Below are 21,745 nucleotides of genomic sequence, written 5' to 3' on the forward strand. Positions count from 1 at the left end.
ATAGCTCATACATTTCTAAATTCAACTTCTGTCAGATTGATTTATGATTTTGAATTGGACTTACATCAATTTGATTTACGTTTCTGCTCTTGGCTGAGGCTATGCGTACTTACCATAACTGAGTTGTCACAGAGAAAGAAGATCCACAGGGACAGAGATGATATACCTCTCAAAGGGCCATTAATGGGAAATAATAGAACAAGTCTTGTCCTTTGCTTTCAGTGGCCCATGAGCTTCAGGAAGCGGATGTCTTGCAGTACCAGGGATGAATTTGGTGTGTAGACACCACTGAGATAAGTAAATAGATAGATCCTGTGCATTCTGGGAATGTGACAGTTCCCATAAAGTTCCTTTTGAACGTTCAAAGAATGGCTGAGTTAGGATACCATTTAAGACTCATCACTTATGACCATTAACAGATATTATAATTGTGTTCAGTGCTCCTTACTACAGAGCAATAGCCATTACAGTTGTCTTGATTTTTCCCATTTTAACATAGACATTTTTCTTGTCCCAGGAAGAAATAGTTACCAGGGTTTGGTGGAGAAAAAAATGTGCAACACAATATTGCACCAACAGTATTCACAGAAATTTCCTAGCCAACAAACTTGAGAACTTGACAGTAAATTACTGACCTTTTTTTAATACTTTGCCCTTTTAGGAACAAGATAGTAATTTTAACATTAACAACCATTGGCCAAGATATAGAGTCCTATTTTCTCCATTTGGGATCTGCCATTATCACACATATTCCTCAAAATCTTGTTATCACTGCTAAGCATAATTTAACTATTTTCTTTCTCTTTTTATTGTTAATTAATTACTGTATTTGAATTCTACATATCTAAAATAAAAAATAAATATAGACTGAAGGTTTCTATTAAGGATGTCAATATTTTCTTGGATTATCATCCAACACTGCAATGACAAGATTCCCCAAATGGTCTTTTGCTTATCTTTGATTTACAAAGCACCTGCTGAAAACATTACCTCTTTAACAGTTACAGTATAGTTTCTGCAAATTGCCACTGTTATTATCTCCTAGGAAAACACCAAAAGTTAGCTTGAAGAATATGTTTTGAAATTTTTTGAGAGGGAAATTGTTTTCACTGAATAGCTGCAGAAAACAGAACAAAAATATACCATGATTTTCAAGGACCCTGTCAGTGCCAGAAAATGTGCTTGTCTAAGTAGACCCTGAAGTACAAAACAAGACCATAAAATTTTACATTTTCTATAAACTTAAAACTATGACCATCAAAAACTCTCTGGCCACTTTCTTCATTCTGAATAGCAGCACTCAAATAATAGGGTATCCAGAGAGTTATGAAAGCTTACTCCTTACAGATCTTTAATAAAGAAAGCAGCCTTGTCTTTGGACAGTTTATATACAGTTCTCTAATTGGAAAGAATGTTCTAAGCAAATTGTAAAGGCCTAATGTCTTCCTAGAATTTTATATAAATTATATGCCCAATCCTGGAAGATGGCTCTATTGGTCTCAGAGGATCCCTGGCAGCCTTAATTCTACTTGCCAGTAGGCCTCTGATACGAAATTAATCTAAATAACTTGGTGCTTCCCCAAATTATCAAATACTTGAGCACTTCAAAGCAATACTGAATTCTAGTAAGGAACAGTGTAACTTTGTTGAACTGCAGATATTAACACTAGACAACGCTCCCAAGAAAGCTAGGCCACACATTCCCCACCTCATTCTAACAAACCGTTCACACAGTTCAAGTCTGTGTCTTGGTAAAATGACCAATTATGACAGGTTTTAGGCAATGCTGTAGAAGCAGCAAGTGTCAAAGCTCTGCCGTACTACCTCTCCCATATCTATGGCTTCAAGGACCTCACTGTTCTTTGTTATAGCACTGGTTGATAGAGAAGAAGGCTGCTAATAGCTCTGGGAGAAAGCAGTGATTCAGTACAGAGTATTGTGACTATTACATTTTGTTTCACGTTATATCAAGAAGTTTAATCACTTATTTAGCTCTTTCTTTGAGACAGATTCCTCTGACAGCTCACTTAGTGCACCAGGAGAGAAGAAGGAGAAGAATTCATTTCAGATTCTTCATGCTCCTGACAACTGGTGTCACGGTGAAACCTGATTATCCTGGTTAGGAATATGTTTTCCCTAAAGAGTGGAAGTGCTCACACTCTGCATGATCCTTTCCTTTCTCATCAAGCCTGACGTTTCAGTGCTTTGTTGCAAACTAAAAGCCTATGATTACACTGGACTGTGGGTATGAGATTTTGCCCAATACACAACACAATACAAAGAAAGGAAAGGAAAGCAAGTGACAGATTTTTTAATGTATACTTTGTAGCTCAGGTCACTTTATGACAGGTACCAACCAGAAGCAGCAGCTGAGCCAGTTTTCAGACGACCATGGACAGCTCCTAGAATACTGGCTACCAGACCAGCCTACATAATTGATAATTCAGGGTGAACTTTAACCAGAAAGCCAAGCACATTTGCTTTGTCTACCCTTTATTCCAAAATGGCCTGCATTCTCCATGGTCAAAGGTTTTGTCTAAATTCCTTGATTTATATTCTGTCTTCCATTCCAAGGACATTAAGCGTCTGTTTCACTTTTAGAAATGGAGACCTAACCAGAGGGTACTTGGCAGCCATGGGAAAAACAGAGTAATGGTTTGTTAGGGGTAGGGTGACTGTTGGACCCAGCTAAACTATCATTATGATCTAAGGCTTAGATTCTCTCTGGAAGTTGAGAGGTGTCAAGCATACGCATGTGTCACTGTATCCTTCTCATTCTATGCTACTCCTCTTTGTTTTATTAATAGAAGTTTAAAATTCAGGTGTATTTTTCATAAAGATAATGGCCATTGCCCTATTCACAGACTGCATCAGAAATAGGAATTTTACTCTGAAAAAGTGCTTTGAGATCATTTGTGGAAACTATCATAATCAATTTGTCATCATTTATTATACTGATATACATTCAGAAATATTATGAATGTTTTATGTACTCTGTAATTTGTTAGAAGACAGTATGTTCTCATGTAAAATACTCATTTATCTTTAACCTAAGCCCTTAGTAAAACATACTTGGAAATATATTTCTATTTATTTATTTATTTATTTATCCTGAGAAACAATAGGCATAGATCCACTGAAGCAAGTTATGAGGGAGGGCCAGAAAAATCATGTTCTGGATATAAACAACATATTCAACTCTATGCTATAAATAGCCACAGAAAATTAGTTTTAGATAAAGAAATATCCAAAGGTGATCTGATAGATCAAAAGACAAATAGTCTTTTAAAGCACATTGATTTAATCTCACCATTTTATAATTTCCATTTCTAAATTTTTCACCTTTCCCTCCCTGGATGAAATTTAGGAATCAAATATACTCTAACAAATATAAGACTTTCCCTTATAAACATAATTTCTCCAGTAACATGTAATATTAATCAATTCAAATGCTATGTAGAATGTCTGCAATATCCAACTTATGTTGTTTTTAGTAAGAAAACATTTGAAAAGTATATCAATTAAAATAAGAAGGTGACAGATTAATAAGTTAGTATTAGTTAATGAATTAATAAACATGGTGTACTGGATATCTATTGCTATATAACAAAATTAGTGATTGAAAACAATAAACATTTATCTTACAGTTTCTGCAGATCAGGAATCCAGGTGCGGCATAGCTTGGTGTCTCTGGTTCAGAGTCTTTTATGAAATTGCAGTCAAACTGCTGCCTAGGGTCAAGCTCTTATCACAAGACTGGATTTGGGAAGGATGCCCTTCCAAGGTGCATCAGGTGGCTGCTGGCAGGCCTCAGAACGCCTGCATCCAAGCTCACTCACTTGTCCCTCCCCACAGGTCTGCCTCATAACATGGCAATTTATTTCTACTTTATTTCTAAGTGGAAAGAGCAAGAAAAAACATCCAAACTAAAAGTCAGTCTTTTTTCACCCAAGCTTGGAAGTGTCATCCCATATTGCTTACCATATTCTGTTCATTAGCAAGTCAGTAAGTCCATCGCACATTCAAGGGAAGGGAATTACACAAAAGTGTGGGTATGTGGGGTGAAGGTAAAGGCTGCCTTTCACATATATTGTGTTGAAACTGTCTCGGAAATATATACTCTAAGTCTCAATTTTGCTCAATCAGCAGCCATTGCTCATTTGTGATAATTGATTAAAATATCCTATATCACTATGACTAATTCAGTTATTTGCACCTCCTGGACTAAAGCCTCCAATAAGCACATTTAAATATAATTTATTCTTTTATATAGAGTAAGTTATATCTTCCAATGTGGGCCAGTTTTAGCACTGTAAGAAAATAATTTGAACTTTTTGTACTATTTATAATCGCCTTCACAAGTAATTTCTACTTATCAAATAATTGTTAGATGTCATTATATTGTTTGGAAATGAGATTACGAAATCCTCTGGTAAAGTATTAGTAAACTTAAGTTTAAACCATAACTCAAATCTGATGAGAATAATTTCTCTTTCAGTTTGGCAAGAATATTCTTTTGATTCAGTAGAAAGGGGTTAAATTGTAGAAGGAAACAGACAACAATGTAAAAGACTTGGAAAACTTGATTCATTCCACATATATCATTACCTCTAATTTTTAAAAATAAAAAATGGAAAATGAGTATCAATCAGAAATGTGTATAATATCCATATCTGCCACTCATATAGTTGTCATTCAATTCATTATTTCTCAAAGTAAAAAATGTTATTCAAGTCTTGCTCCAAGTCACTCATATTATTCTTTATATAAGCATCATCAAGAATTAAATTTAAATATTAATAACGAGTCACCACCTCTGACCCTTCACAGTTTTCTAAGGGATCTTTTACTATACATTCTGTATCAGGCTATTACATTTTTAGCTCTCTTTCTTGAGCCAAGTAATGGTATCAGACCATCAGAATCACATTGGATCCCTACTACTTATTTATTTTTTTAAGTAAGAAGGGGTCAGACCAATCCTGTGACCCACTGGTATTTCAGAGGATGTCATGCTCATTTCAGAACATCTGTTTCCCTGACCTGTCTCTTGCCTGTGGTTGGCCCTAAATTGAAACTGTTGGATGTGACAAAAAACAGGTTCTAATGACCATGCATATCTGCAAAAATCATACCTCATAACACAATAGTCTTCTCAAGGCTTTCAGAATACACTCTGTTGAAATGATTTATCACTTTCAAGAATGCCATTTAAAAATTTTTCTAGCAACCATGTAAGGCACACGCTGAGAATGCTAAGAATTAGATAATTTTAAATACATAGAGGCAACTTTATTTTCCTAACTGCTTTCATTATATAAGTAGATTTGTTTAGAGGTTATTCATAAATGATAATACAAGTTGATGTAAGAATTGTTCACAAATGTATATATGTAATATTTATATATATACACACACACATACATTGTATATTCAGGCTTACACATACTGTGAAGAATAATGAAACTGCTTTTCATCTAAAATGATTCTGAAATGTACTTTTACTGAAGCATAAAGGACCCATGTATGAATTTATGTGCGTCAAACTGCTAAGATTTACAAGTTAAACAATTTTAAAAGGAAATAATGAGTGCTAAGAAGTAAATGTCACTTAAAAGTTCAAGTTCACTCCATAGGACAAAAAAAAATCTGATTACAAAAAAATAACATAAAATTTTAATTCCTAAGAGAAAAATAGCTCTTTTAACTGTTATTTGAATTCATCAGCTTTAAATTTGAAGCCGTGTGGCTATCCTTTTCTCTGGTGATGATTCCTTAACGTGAAAACAAAGTTTCATTCAAGACCTTTATAAACACATAAGCGATTAGCTTACCCTGGCAATGAGAAGATTAGTGCTTTGAGATAGAGTATCTTATGTGAGTTAGCAGTTATTTACCAGCTTTCCCCAAAATAATAACTTTCACATATAGGAACATATATCACCCAAAGATAAGAGTGTCACAGTGAACATTTTGTTGAACTGCCTACTATATTTTGTCTCTACACTGCCCTTTTGTGTGTCTTGCCCTAACAATTCAATTCAGCCATTACTCTTCCTTGATGTAACATACCACTTATCTGATTTTAACTGGGGAGAACAGATAGTTTCAGTAGTTTTCCCCTCCTTTACTAACTTTCCTCCATTTCTCACTATAATTAATCTCTGGAAAAAGCCTGAATCGAAAAACTTTAATATACTCTGCTTTCATATTTCTATATGGTCCTACATGGTCTGATGAGTCCATATTTAAATTACAAATCTTCCTTGACTTACTATGGGGTTAAGTCCCGAAAAACCCATCATAGTTGAAAGTACTGTAAGTTGAAAATTCATTTAATACACCTAACCTACAGAACATCATAGCTTAGATTAGCCTACTTAAATGTGTACAGAACAATTATGTTAGCCTACAGTTGGCAAAATCATCTAACACAAAGCCTATTTTATGATAAAGTGTTGATTGAATACTTCATGCAATTTATTGAATATTGTCCTAAAAGTGAAAAATACAATGGCTATATGGATTACAGAATGACTGTATATGTCTCTGTAGCAGAGCTGACTAGGAGCTGCGCCTCACTACCACTGCCCAGGATCACAAGAGAGTATTGTACAGCATATCGCTAGTCCAGGAAAAGATCAAAATTCAAAGTACAGTTTTTACTTAATGCTTATATAGCTCGCACCATCGTAAAGTCAAAATATCATAAGACAAACCATTGTAAGTAGTATTATCTGCTCCTGAGCAGTCTCTACATATTTTTTTGTGAAAGTAAGTTAAATCTTATTAGTAACAAAGGATTACTAGCTGTAGTAGTCTGCTAGGGCCGTCCTAACAAAATACCACAGCCTGGGTGGTTTAAACAGCAGAAACTTATTTTCTTATAGTTCTGGAGGCTAAAAATCTAAGATCAAAGTGCCAGCAGGGTTGGTTTCTGGTGAGAACTCTCTCCTTGGCTTACAGATGACCATCTTCTCCCTGTGTCCTCACATGGCTTTTCCTCTGTGCAACATGTTCCTGGTGTCTCTTCCTCTTCCTATAAGAACACCAACCCTATCAGATTAGGGTCCCATCCTTATGATCTTATTTAACCTAATTATCTCATGAAAGCACCTATCTCCAAATACAGTCACATTGGGGGTTAAGACTTCACCATGTTGATTTGCAGGGAAAACAATTCAGTGCATGACACTAGGCAACATGCTGGGATCTTAAAGGGCTGGCTCTTAGTGAGGTCAAATCTTTAGGGTCCCACAGGAAACTCTGTGCTTCATCTAGGATTCATTCAGCTCTAGAAGGCCTGTGGCTTTCCATTTGCTAACCCCATCACATATCTTCAGCTACCTCTGGACTTGTGTCTTGGTATATAGACCAAGTATATATGGACTCGTGTCTTTGCATAATTGTAGCAACCAGTGGCACTTCTAGAGTAAACTCTTGTAACCTTTCCTTTACACTTCAGGAAATAAAGCAAATCATTTACCAGTCACTCACAGAAATCCAGGGTACTATCCTATAAGGGTGCCACTCTCCATCACATAAATATCCATCCATACATGTAATATTTGGAGCCATCTGAGTAAATCAATCATTTATTCATTTACCCATTCACTTATCAACTACTTATTGTTGAATGTGCTAGTCAATATCCAAGACACTGGGAATTCAGAGACAAGGAAGATAAGGTCCCTGTCCTTGAACAATACATAAATGAGAACTAAATTTGAACTTTTAAAATTTGGACCTTTGGACCTAAGTTTGAAGTACATAATCACTATCTCAATTTCAATACCATTAAAAGGTGGATCAAAATTAAAATTCTTCCAAGTCAGGACTCCTGCTAAGCCATACAGTGTCTTTGTAGAAATTAAAAAATGGGAACCCCTCACTTTTTAATGCCAAAATGGGAACCCCAGTTGGCCCAGATTGACACATGAACAATGCTGTTGTACAATGAGCACCCTTTTCTTCAAGGGACACAAGCTAAGCAGGACACCCATGCAGGATTTTGGCCACCTATAGACCCCTCAGTTATACCCTCTTGTCCACAGAACATAAACTGCACAATCAATCATACATGGCAGTTGTCTTCCAGGTCGTGGGACTTAGAATGTATTGAGGAGCAACACAGACCCCCAGGAAACATTCCAACTTAATGCCACCCCTGCAATCCAAACAATTAAGCTGAGAAGATTAAAGTCTAGGAGATTTTGAGGTCAATCCAGAGATCAGGGAGCATAGTCAGGAGAATCCAAAAGTCAAAAAATGTGAATAGCTATGAATTCCACAGCAATGAAATTCCAGCAAGCCTTGTGATTGATTTTATACCAGGGATCTCTTTCATCTGCTAGAGGTAAAAAGAAAGGTAGAGTACCTTTATAGCATGCTTGTCCCAGCCATCTATTTTCTGGGTTGGATTACAAACGAACAGAGACCTAAGCTATGAATGCCATGTACATTATGAGTACTTACTAAATGCAAAGCAGTAAAATCCTACTTTATGCAGAGGAAAATAGAAAAAGTGAGTTTTTTTTCTTTTAATCAGTTGGGTAAAAATGACTAATCTCTACAGTTATGGAAACAATTACTGGGTGAAAAGGGGTAGTCTCAAAAGTGTCTTGCATACACTATTCTAAAATATCTCCATATTTCATTTATTTTAGTTAGTGTTTTCCAGTAGGCATGCATGACTGCATGTCATCAATTCGGTGAGTGAAAAGTTTGATGACACCATTTTTCTATATCATGAAGATAAATACACAACTTAGCTTTAGGCTTATAATTAAATGAACCACAAAACTCATTTATTAAAATACATTTCAGATTTTCAAACAGAAATTTATTCATGTTTAAAGGCAACAAGAAATTATTGTAAAGGTTATTGAACTGAAATTTGTATTGATATTATTTTTAACCCAGAAAAAAATGTTAGTAAAACCTGTACTCTCTTAACTATAAGTCATATTTAGGTGGACAAATTATAATAAGAGTAATAGAAAATATCTCTTGTAATATATGCTAACAAAATATGAATAACATTTTAAAAATGTGATTAAAATCAAAACCACTGCAATACCTATGATCATACAATAGCACTAGATTCTAGGGCAATCATCCAGCATCTATATTCTAGACTATCACAACTTCTCATTCCCCCTTCCAGCAAGCACACTTGTTCTTAATCTTTCTCACACCTATTCTATCTTAATTTTCTACTAATATTTTACACTTACATATACACTCTTTTTTTCCTCCAAAGATAGAATTGTATACACACACACACATAAATATATATTGATCTTTCCATTGAAAATATCTTATGAATACGTCTCCATATTAACACAAAGAGAACTACTTTATTCTATTAAAGGGCTGTGTGATGTTCCATTGTATGACTCTCCTATAACTTAACAGTACTCCACTGAAAGACAGTTTTAGTTTTAGTTTTATGTACAACCCTGCAATTAAATTAACATATGTCTTTATGTACTAACTATGTACCATATTTTTTCATATAATAAATTTCTCAAAATAGGATTGCTAAATCAAAAGTTTTTATGAGATTCTTGAGACCAGGATTTATTTGTAGATTCCCACAGGATTCATATAACACTCTAAAATATGGTGGTTACTAAATGGTATTAGTGGTTGACTACACTGACCTTTGTAAACAACCTGAACAGATACAATTGAATGGCCATTTCACTTTTCTCTATAGCAATAGATTCTCCACAACCATCTAAATCTTCAGTTTAGGGGGTTCTGGTGATAGGCAACTCTTTATTGAAAAGCAATGCTTTATTCTGTTTGATAGAAAGGAAAGCCACACTCCACTGTCACTGGGTGAGCACTAACATCTCATGATTTTAGAGCATTATTGAGAAAATACAGCATGTATTAGGTGAGTGTAGTATACTTGAAAGAATATTGTCTTAAGGCAAGCCTGTTGCTACCCAGATTTGTCACTCTGCACCAGTACTCTGTAGCACACAGCTTCTTCATTCATAAAATAAGATAAATGAAATAGACAATTCTGTGGTCCTTTCTGATTCTAAAATTCTCTACTATAAATCATGTCAATAAAGATAGCATTGGGGCTTCCCCGGTGGCGCAGTGATTGAGAGTCTGCCTGCCGATGCAGGGGATACGGGTTCGTACCCCGGTCCGGGAAGATCCCATATGCCGTGGAGCGGCTGGGCCCATGAGCCATGGCCGCTGAGCCTGCACGTCCGGAGCCTGTGCTCCGCAATGGGAGAGGCCACAACAGTGAGAGGCCCGCGTACCGAAAAAAAAAAAAAAAAAAAGATAGCATTGCCGTACTATTCAACTTTTAAAATATTCCTTCTATTTTGATTGAAAATTGAATTATTAGAAACATTTTTCCTAAATTCCTTCAGATTGTATAAAAATGGGGATAAATGTGCATATATTCTCTGTAATTTGTGAACAGTCAAAATGGACGTACTGATTCCTACTACAGTGTTTTTGTGAAGATACAGAGAGAGAAAGTATAAGAATAATTTGTATAGGGCTTACCACATACAGCTAATCAGTGACTACCACTTTTCTCATTATAATCATTGGAGAAGGTTTAGAGCTTATGCGTAAATGCTGTATCACTATATCCTGTTTTAAATTATAAAATTATTCAGAATAGCAGAAGTAAATAATTAATCATTACCAAAAAATGTTTATGACACAAAATACGTGGTGTCCAGTTCCTTTCATAAAGAAAATAATACTTTCAAACATATTTATTCCTGAGCTAATATTGAGAGAGCACAAGAACTTAAAAAGAATACACTTACTGTCATCAATCATTGTTGGTGTCTAAGCCATTAACTGAAAGAAACCTGTGTTATATAACTTAAGTAACAATGGCAAACCACATCTTTGGTGGAAGTGGCATCCCAGGGTTCTAGCACTTAAAATAGTTACCCCAAGCATATACAAAGGTCAGCACATGTATGTTTTTTGCACTTTATTATTTCATAAGATTTCAAACTGCACCATATTACAGCAAGAAAGGATATGAGTCAATCATTAAATTTTTTAGAGGTAGAAGATTCAAAACTTTGATCCAATTTAAATCAATTCTCTCCTAAGGTACAATATACACACTGTCCATATTGCAACCAAACACCACAGAAGTTTTGTCTACACTCTTTCTGCTCCAAATGAAACTCTATCCTCTCACCTTTGGGAGCTTCCCATGATGTTTTTTTCTGTATAGATTTCCCATCCTCTTTTAAGACCATAGTCAAATCTGACCTTCTTTGCAAGGCAGTCGCAATCCTCCTGCACTTGGCTTGAGGTGCTAATACAGTTGACCTTCAATGACTGAATGTGGCTCTGCCACTCTATCTTGAATCCACAGAGGCCCTAAAATCCAAGTCTCTTTTACTCTAACCATATCATGTGCTTCTTACTATTCCCGCATCAGTTGGTCAACATATATATATATATATATATATATATATATATATATATATATTTGGAACTGAATCCAATCAATCCAATCTTATCCAATAGGATAAGAACCACAGCTTCCTGGAAGAAAATACCAAGCTTCCTCTCAAGATCCCCATAAAATGAATATGGAAGATAACCTGGCTAAAAAGCCTCATGTCCCAGAGGAGCCAATATCTCTTGTAGCAAATCCACCAAGGGCATTCCCAGGAACAAGAGTCACCACACTCAGGAAAGCTCAATGTTAATTTTCCAATCAGGGGTAATTTTTCCACAAGCAAGATTGCCTAGACATACACTCCACATCTTAACAGAACTAGACTAACCAGCAGTCATAATCTCATGCAGAAGTGGAGAAGATTTTGTTAACCCTCTGCCCACAAACCCTCTCTGATTACTTCTGGGTAGAACAGTGTTCCAGGTAGTGGACACAGCACACAGAAGCCTGCAGGAAAGGAACAAAGGGTAAATTCCAGGGTCTAAAAAGAAGTTCATAATGACTGGAGTATATTGGCCCTTTATAGAAAAAGTTTGCAAATCCCTGTCCTACAGTCGGAGAGTAGCCTGAGCTATAGACAAGACACAGGACTTGATTATAAAATTGGGAGAATTTCAGTGAAGCCTGAATTTGCAGCCTTCACCAAAATCAGGGCCCTGATAGAGAAGGACTGAGACTTAACTCTCTCATAGTTCTGGATTCTAGGAATTCAAAACATATTGGCAGGGCCATACTCTCTGTCTCTGAAGATGCTAAAGAAGAACCCTTCCATATCTCTTACAGCTTGTGGCAGTCTCCAGTAATCCTTGGCATTTCTAAACCAATGAATCTTTCACTCTAATCTCTTCCTCTGACTTTGCATGGCTTTCTCCCTTGTGTGTCTATGTGTTAGTTTTAAATTGCCCTTTTCTTTTAAGGACACCAGTCACTGAAATAAAGTGCACTGAAATCCAGCATGATCTCATTTTAACTTGATTATATCTGCAAAACCCCTATTTCCAAATAAGGTCACATTCACAGATTCTGGGTGGACATGAATTTTAAGGGAACACTATTCAACTCATTCACCTTTACATCAATAATTAAGCTCTTATCTCAGCATGGCCTAAGTAGGAAAATGCTGGCCCTGCTAAGGAATAGAGGGATTATACTTAGAAGGAGTGACAAAACTTGGTTATTAAATACTGGCATGAACAGGGAGAGCGTGGCTTAGGAGTGGATTCTGGGGGCGTTGGACCATAGGATAGTGGAGGTTGGAATATAAGATTGAGTCAGATAGAGTTTTATTGATGTGGGGACACTCAGGATTTAATTTCCTGACAATAGACCTTAGAACCAGTATTAACACACTACTGGGATGGCTCTTTGGAGTTTGAAAATACTGATAGTCCATGTTAAATGAGGTGGAAAGAGCAGAACCACCTATGCAGAATGGAGAATGGAGAATTCTAAATGAGGAAAGGCTCAGAAAGTGAGCATGCTAGATTGAATCTGTTATATAAGATCCAAGACTCCACCAGCTGGTGGAATTCACTGTTTACACAAGACAAAAAAGAATGTGATGGTAAGGCAGTCACCAACATTAATCAGAAGCTCAGCAGCATAGGCCAGGACTGACTAGAAAAGGTGCTGTTACAGATAAAGTACTGGGTTCCCTAGTATCAATGGATATGAAAGGATTCCAGAATAGCAAACCCAGAAAACAGCACAAAACCTCCAGAAACAAAGTTAACTTACTTATTATAATAGCACCAAGATCAAATGGCAAGTGGGGACATTGACCTTCAGGGACATATGTGTAATGCCTATTGACCATGGTCTTACCAGAGACAAGATGAATGAAGAGTCAATTAGATATAGATGATATAATAAAAAGAAGTCCAGAATGAATGATGTCAGCTGCCCTGATGGAAAGTTATAATCAGTTGTCCATTTTCCAGACAAGAACCAGTTCTCACACTCTGACCCATCAATTGAAGGAAGAGTTGTGTCTTCTTGAAGGACTCTTCAAATGCATGGCAAGTGTATACACTTTAAATTCCCTCTTTCTTTCCCAAAGGGTCCTATGGACATTCGCTTGGGTAATCATACACCGAAGAAAAAATACTAAGAACTCTTGGATACAGAATCTGACGCACGCTGATATCCAGCGACCCAAAGCACCATCATGGCTCCACTATTTACAGTAAGGCCATGTGGAATTCATACGGCAAAAGTTCTGGCCCAGGATTATCTCACTTTGGGTCCAATGTATCCATGGACGTATCCAGCTGTTATCATCTCAGTTCCTGAATGCATAATTGGAATGGACAAACTTAGCAGGTCCCAGGATCTTCACATTGATTCCTTGACACATGGAATAACAGCTGACAGAAAGGCTGAGAAGAAGCCCCCATCCATCACAGTTCTTAAAACCAATGAGCACCACACCCTGGGTAGAATGGCAGAGATCAGGGCCATCCCCAAAGACTTAAATGAGGCAAGGGTAATGGTCCCTACTATACCACCATTTAAGTCACCAATCTAGTCTCTGCAAAAACCAAATGAATCAAAATGGAGCATAGTGTACTTATCCAAGCAGTAGCCCCAACTGAAGTTGTTGTTCTAGGTATGGCATCTTTACTAAAACAGATCGACTAAGCCTCTAGTTCATGGTATGTGACTTTTGAGCTTAGTGTATATATTATTTTCAATATCCATCAGGACGGAGCATCTGAGGTAGTTCACATTCACCTAGGGCAGGCAGCAGTGTGTATTCCCGTTCTTTGCTCCAGAGATACGCTAAATTGCCTGCTCTCTGTCATAGTAAGTCCAAAGATAGCTGGCTCATCTGAACATTCCACAGGACATCATGTTAGAATGATGGCACTAAGCTAATCAGATCTGGTGAACAAAGAAGGACTCTGGATACTCAGGTAAGAGGGTGGAAGTCTTCCAACCAGTGGCTGGAATACTGGTGTAGTTTTAGGAGTCTAAAAGTTTGAGGCTTGCCAGACACCTCATGCAAGGTAAAGTAAGAGCTACCTCACCTTGCACCTCTGACCCTAGATGAATAAAATGAATGAATAAAACAGTTTGCTAGACCTCTTCCAGTTTCAGAGGCAGCATGAACTGCACTTGAGAGTTTAGTTCTGGCTCATTTATCAGATGACCCAGAAGGTTTCCCAGTTTTGAATGGATCCCAGGGTGAGGCCAGAAAGGGCTCCACAGCTGAGTCCAACCACTCCCTTTGGAAATTTGAGAGATTTCCTAGTGATAATACACAGAATAGCAATACATATAGGATACCTTTTCTTTTTTCAGACAAATTCCTCTATTGTTCTCTATTCAAAACCCTCAAATACTCTACTAACAGCAAGTACATAATCCTTAGTGATCAATGGACTTCTCTCCACTCTGGCTTTGTCACATTACAGGCATCTCATAGCAAAGCAGTTTTAGAAAGGGCCAGGATCAGTAGTGAAAATGAAGAGTTGCTTATGTGACTAACCTTGTTTGAATGTAAAAGTGAGAATAAAAAGAAATGAGAAAAGGAGAAAAATTACCTTCATTGCAAAAACAAATGAGGGTGGAGTTACTTTTCATCTTTTCCTTCCCTCATTATGACTCTATTCCCATCTATTTTATGCAAAAATGTAGAGTGTTGTTTAAATATTTTCCAAGGTAGGTAATTTTTAAAAAATATTTAGTATTGGGCTTCCTTGGTGGTGAGTGGTTGAGAGTCTGCCTGCCAATGCAGGGGACACGGGTTCGAGCCCTGGTCCTGGAAGATCCCACATGCTGCGGAGCAACTAGGCCCGTGTACCACAACTGCAGAGCCTGTGCTCTAGAGCCCGCAAGCCATGGCTGCTGAGGCCCACGCACCTAGAGCCCATGCTCCGCAACAAGAGAAGCCACCGCAATGAGAAGGCCACGCACCACAACCAAGAGTAGCCCCTGCTCTCCGCAACTGGAGAAAGCCCACAAGCAGCAATGAAGACCCATTGCAGCCAAAAATAAAAATAAATAAATTTATTAAAAATATATATATTTAGTACTTACAACCAAATGCTTTAAAGAAAATATGATAAAATTTGATCTATATATTACGTAAATTAAAACATGACAGTGAATAAAAATCCACATTCATATAGTTTTTAATTTCCAACTGGCAAAGCATTTTAGCATATAAAATAATTTAACCAATATATCTATAAAGAAGAAATGAGTGGATACTTTTATTCATTTGGAGACTGAAATCAAAGTACAGAGGTTTTCTGGACAGACTCAAATAATTTGAAGTGAAGCCATCTACTAATATACTTTATAAAAGTGCACTAGGCCCAGCTGGTATGTTATATGAAATAAGAATTTCTATCCACTTCTATTTTGGCACCTGAAAGGATTTATTTGTGCTTCTTAAAAATAGTCAAGCATTGTGCTAGGCCTGGGGATTCTAAAATGAATAAGATGATAGTTCTGCCCTTAAGGACACATACACACAGTTATATACAAGGAATTATAACTACAATAATTATTATAATTATGATATGGTATACTCTCAATATAAACAAAGTCTTTGCCAACAACAACAAAAAGTAGTGATGAACTCTGAATAAGACTTACAGAGAAGGTAATATATTTGATGGGACCTTAAAAGATGAGATGGATTTCATGAGGCAGTGAAAGAAGGGAGGAGAAGACAGTGAGGAAGCAGAGGGAACCCTGGTGAATCATGAAACCTTAAGGAGGTGTTCAAGGAATAGAAGAAGCCATTAAAACTGAGGAAGAAATGATCTGTGAAGAGTGGTAGGCGATGGTCTAGGTTCGTATTTTTGGTAGAACGACATTAGTTTTACTGTGAATACTAGAAATCAAAACGCCCATAAGACACAAATAACACCTACCAGATCCTCACATTTTCAAAGTCTAACAAAATATATGACAAACTTTGTCATGGGAAAAAGAAACATTTTTGACAAGTTAACATGGGATATTTAAATGTGCATTTTATTTTATGGCACTGTTTTGCATTACATCTCATGTATTGTATTTGTTTTATATCTATGCTTTTTATTACTTTGGGGATAAGCATTTATATGAAGAGCATCATTTCTCCTAAAACACTTGTAGCAGCAGTTGGCATTTAATACCAGTCTAAAGAATGATTTTCATAACCTCTCTTTAGGGCACTACATTTTAGGAGTAGAAAAAGTTTGAGGAAAATAAAAGGAGAAATGGGTCTAGAGAAGCAAAAATTAGTGAGAAATCACTCGGTGAATATCAATCACATTCTACTAGCAGAGTATGAGGGCAACTAGATTTGAGGTATCCATCTTTATGTATGGTACACTTTAAGAAGCTCATTTGAGACCAGGGAGCTTACTACAAAGCTACAAGTTTGATATGTTCATATAATAAGAGAATTTCTACCTCACTACCCATACATGATAGCAACAATATAATACACATCAGCATTCTTTATAAGATATGGAAGTCTTGCCAAATGTAATAATAAACATCATTGCTTGCTCAATAATATATTGATTTTGAATAATGAAATAGAAATTATCCAATAAACACTATGAAAGAATATTTTGAGTGTTTATTCTGTGTCTAGCATTGTGATAAGTCCTCTGCATACATTCTCTTATTTAATCTTTTCAACCATGCACTAGAGGTAAGTAGGATCCTAAATTTACAACTGAGGAAACTGACCTAGAAAGGTAATTTGACTTGTGCACAAAAATATAAGAAAGTAATATAGAGAAGGTAACATACAGATAATATAAAGACCTGAACAGAAGCAGTACTAATATCAAAGACCCAGATATTAATCATAAGAAATTAAACAACCACAAGAAAAAAAATGACCCAATAACTAAATGAGAAAAAGGTTTGAACATACACTTCACCTAAGACATGGTTGGCAAAGAAGTATGTGAAAATATACTCAGCATCATTAATTATTATGGAAATGCAACTTAAAAATACAGTGAAATACCAGTATACACCTACTAGAATGGCTAAAATTTAAACTTTAAATTAAAATTAAATGACAACTGAAACTAACACAACGTTGTAAATCAACTATACTCTAATAAAAATTTTTAAAATGACAACAGCAAGTGTTAGCAAGGATGTGAAGGAACTTGAACTCTCACACACTGCTGGATGGAATGTAAAATGGTACACCCACTTTGAAAAACAATTTGAAATTTCTTAAAAAGTTAAACATACATGTGTCATATATGATCCAGCCTTTCCACACAAAGTATTTACCCAAGAGTAAAGAGAGCATATAACCACACAAAGACTTGTACAGGAACATACATACTGTTCATAACAGCATTATTTTGATAGCCCAAAACTGTAAACAATCAAAATGTTCATCAGTGGGTAAAAGGATAAACAAACGGTGGTATGTCCTCAGCAATGGGATACTACTCAGCAATGAAAACTATTGATACACACTACAATTTTTAGTGGATCTCAAAATAATTATGCTGAATGAAAGAAATCAGGCAAAAGGGTATACATACTGATTCCATTTATATGAAATTCTAGAAAATGCAAACTAATCTATTTAGTGAAGAAAAGCAGATCAGTGGATGCCTGGGATGAGGTAAAGCAGAGAGAGGCAGAAAAGAGGTATTACAAAATACAAAGGGGCATGAGGAGACTTTGAGAGGTGATGAAGATGTTCATTATCTCAATTTTGGTGATGATTTCAAGATGTGTGTGTGTATATATATATATATATATATATATATATGCGTGTGTGTGTGTCAAACTCTAGCAAGTTATACACTTTAAGTATCTTCAGTTTATTTTATGTCAATTATACCTCTATAAGCTGTTAAAAGTGTGTATATTTACTTTGGTGTATCTGTGATATCTATTTTTTTATGTTATTTTAATCTGTGAGAATTAACATCAACATTTTAACAATGGTTCTCTCTGGGTAGAGGAAGGATTAGGAATGTTTTGAATTTTCTTCTGTGAGTTAATTATCATTTTCTCAATACACTACAACAGTTATATATATTCTTTTAAAACCAAAGGCTATTATAAATTTTTTTAATTGTCCTTTTAAAAATATGTATCTACATCATAGATACGTATCTACATCAAAGTAACAAGTTTAGAGCTAGTTTATATATTCTTCCTACATTTTATATATCTTATTTTTTACAGTGAAGGTAAATTTTGTATCTAAAAATATGTCCTTTTAAAAGAAAGCATTATCTTACTACAGACTCTTGAAAATGTGCCCAATATACTGGCAACTACTTCCATACTTAAATTTGTTAAAGTAACCCGAAAGTCAATTTATAAACATCCTCTTTGGGTGTAGACCTTTATTTACTCTCAGATGAATTGGTGGTGACTTTTGGTTTACCCTATTTCACTGCCTTGGCTCTCCCATCCCTTGATCCTTGGACAGAAAAAGGTCAGAGAGGGAGAGCAAGTGTGGCTTGGCTCCATCCTTTCTTTTGCAAGTCACAGCGACTAGTTTTTGACAGTATTTTTAACTTATGTGAAATAGTAAATTACAAACGCCCAAGAGCAGAAGTCTTTCGGCGACGATGGGTGCAATGTTTGTAACTGTCATCTGCCTTTTCCCAACCGCGACTGGCTCGCGCCCCGAGCCTCCCTCCGCCTGGAATTCGGTGCCTCTGGAAGGGGCCTGTGACGCAGTCGCCGTCACTTAAGCTGCATTCTGATTCAGATCTGACGCCCCGGCGCGCTGAGCCGGCCTGGCCTCAGCGTCCCCACTTCTAAAGAGAAGGGGCCATGCTGCCCTGTTTCTTGTTCCTCTCCAAGCACATCAGCACTTCGCTGGTGTCCCTGCGCAGGGCACGCCACGGCTTCGCGCTCCCGCCGCGCTGGGTCCCCAGGCGGCCCTGGGGCTCCCCTCCCGCCGCCCCCCGCCGCCTGCTGGCCGCAGCCGCCTCCTCGCGGGGACCAGCAGGGCCAGCCGGCGCCCCCTCCAGGGTGCGCCAGAACTTCCACCCGGACTCCGAGGCCGCCATCAACCGCCAGATAAACCTGGAGCTCTGTGCGTCCTACGTGTACTTGTCTATGGCTTATTACTTCTCCCGAGATGACGTGGCCTTGCACAACTTCGCCAGATATTTCCTTCGACTGTCCCGGGAGGAGACCGAGCACGCAGAGAAGCTGATGAGGCTGCAGAACCAGCGGGGAGGACAGATCTGCCTACAGGACATCAAGAAACCGGACCAGGACGACTGGAAAAGCGGGCTGAATGCCATGGAGTGTGCTCTACTCTTGGAAAAGAATGTGAACCAGTCGTTGCTGGAATTGCACACTCTGGCCTCAGACAAAGGTGACCCCCATTTGTGCGATTTCCTGGAAACCCACTATCTGAATGAGCAGGTTAAGTCTATCAAACAACTAGGTGACCACGTGCACAACTTGGTTAAGATGGGAGCCCCGGATTCTGGCCTGGCAGAGTACCTTTTTGACAGACATACCCTTGGAAATGAAAACAATCAGAACTAACCCATAGGCTGCCTTCTCCACCGCCCAGGGTGTGCCAGGACCCAGAGGCAGCTGCTTCCTCGGCTTATTTTACGGACAGTGTTCAGAGATCTGTGGTTCAAACCACAGTTTTATACCAATTGTTCCTCCTTTCCTTTTATATTCTTCTGGCACGATGTCCCAATAAAGTGATTTGTAGAGAATATGTATGTAGTCCCATGTTAACAATGGCTTTTTGCCCAGCATCAAGATAATTTTCCCAGCCCAGGATGAGATGGTATAAAAAAGACTGCAAAAAAAAGCTACTGAAATAGATGCAAACTAAATTTCTCTGGTTACCAAACATTCCAGACCATGACCCTTCACTAAAATTCCATGATACTTAACTCAACAAATGCCTGTTATTTTCAAGACCTTATGTTAAAGGCTAGAGTGGGAAAATGTGTAAGATAAATATGCAAAGAACTATAACAAGATGAAGAATATATAATACTGTAAAAATCATACATACAAAATTCTTTAACAAATCTGTGATCTGTTTTTGAAGGATTATCTTACTACAGACTCTTGAAAATGTGCCCAGTGTACTGGCAACTATTTCTAGTTCCAGATTTCTCAAATCTGTGATCTGTTTTTGAAGGATTTTGTGATCAAATAAATTCAAGAGAAGCTACAAAAAGTATCAGTGCTGGTCTTGGAAAGTCACAATGTATGTTAGAATTTTAAGGGCTCTGGGAAGTCTTGAAATTAAAAACAAAAACCAAACAAAAAATCTTGGATCATTTTTTGTTTAGCTCAGTGTTTCCCAAACAAACCCAATCTCAGCTAGCTTTTTGTGCATGTGTTTTAACAATGATAATATAACTATACAGATATGTCTGATAAAAGACTATACAGCCTCCATTTCAATATACCAAAAGAGTGAATACGCTGGAGAAAACACCTTCCTGTGGCCTTTAAAATGGAGTAGAAAGAATACTGGGATGGAAAATTCAAGAAGGGATCCAGAATGAAGGAGGCATCAGCTGGGTAGATGTTTTCTTGGGGAGGGGGGGAGGAGGTGCAATAAAGTGAGTAGGAGAATATTTGGTCAGTGGGCCTTCGGCTAGACTAAGAGTGCTGGGTGGTGTTTGGAAAGATGGGCTAGAGCACAGCTATGGAAGTGAGAAGGAAGGGTTAGGTTCAATTTGGTGAGCAGTGGCAATGCTTCGAAGGGCTTCCAACAGAAGAATGCTGTGCTTAAGTGTTGAGCCATCAGAAGTGTAGTCGTACAGAATAAAAGTCTGAAAACAACCTCAATGTTGGTGTTAGTTTGGGTCCTCTGAGAAACAGATGCCAAGATGGGATTAAGTGCACAAGAAATTTATTAGGGGAAAAAAAGAAAGGACATTGAGAGAAAATGGGAAAAGAGCTGGGAGAAGCAGGGAGAGCCTTCAGACTCCGTGTGAATCTGATTCTGAGGGAAGGAAGAAAGGAAAGTTGTTCGCAGTTCTCCAGAAATTTCTGCAAGGCTGTTTGGGAGACCTCCAGCCAAAATCGCTCATCAGAGGAATCCTAAGTATCCAAATGGGCCTGCTGAAGTACATTTCCGGCATTCAGTTATTGACTGGGAGTGACCCACAGGAAATTCAGCCTTGCAACAAACTAAGAGATGAATGGATTTTAGAGCACAGCAGCTGGGGTCCTTGGGAAATTGTACACCCTGCAGTACCAGATCTGAGAGATACACACACACACACGACTGCACAAACTCAACAAAATGGTTTAAATTAAAATGGCATGCATGGGAAC

At 37.4% G+C, this 21,745-nt stretch overlaps 1 protein-coding gene across 1 annotated transcript; it reads left to right on the forward strand.

Moving 5' to 3' along the window:
• The first annotated feature begins 19,246 nt into the window (after positions 1–19,246).
• Positions 19,247–19,975, forward strand: FTMT (ferritin mitochondrial). The gene has a single exon (XM_060091882.1). It carries the CDS (start codon positions 19,247–19,249, stop codon positions 19,973–19,975), a length of 729 nt encoding a protein of 242 aa, XP_059947865.1.
• Positions 19,976–21,745: the final 1,770 nt, after the last annotated feature.

This window comes from Mesoplodon densirostris, chromosome 3 (assembly GCF_025265405.1).
Source record: "Mesoplodon densirostris isolate mMesDen1 chromosome 3, mMesDen1 primary haplotype, whole genome shotgun sequence".
NCBI classification, from domain to species: Eukaryota; Metazoa; Chordata; class Mammalia; order Artiodactyla; family Ziphiidae; genus Mesoplodon; species Mesoplodon densirostris.

Coding starts and splice junctions, on each gene's coding strand:
- FTMT (XM_060091882.1), top strand. CDS start 19,247: ATGCTGCCCTGTTTCTTGTTCCTCTCCAAGCACATCAGCACTTCGCTG.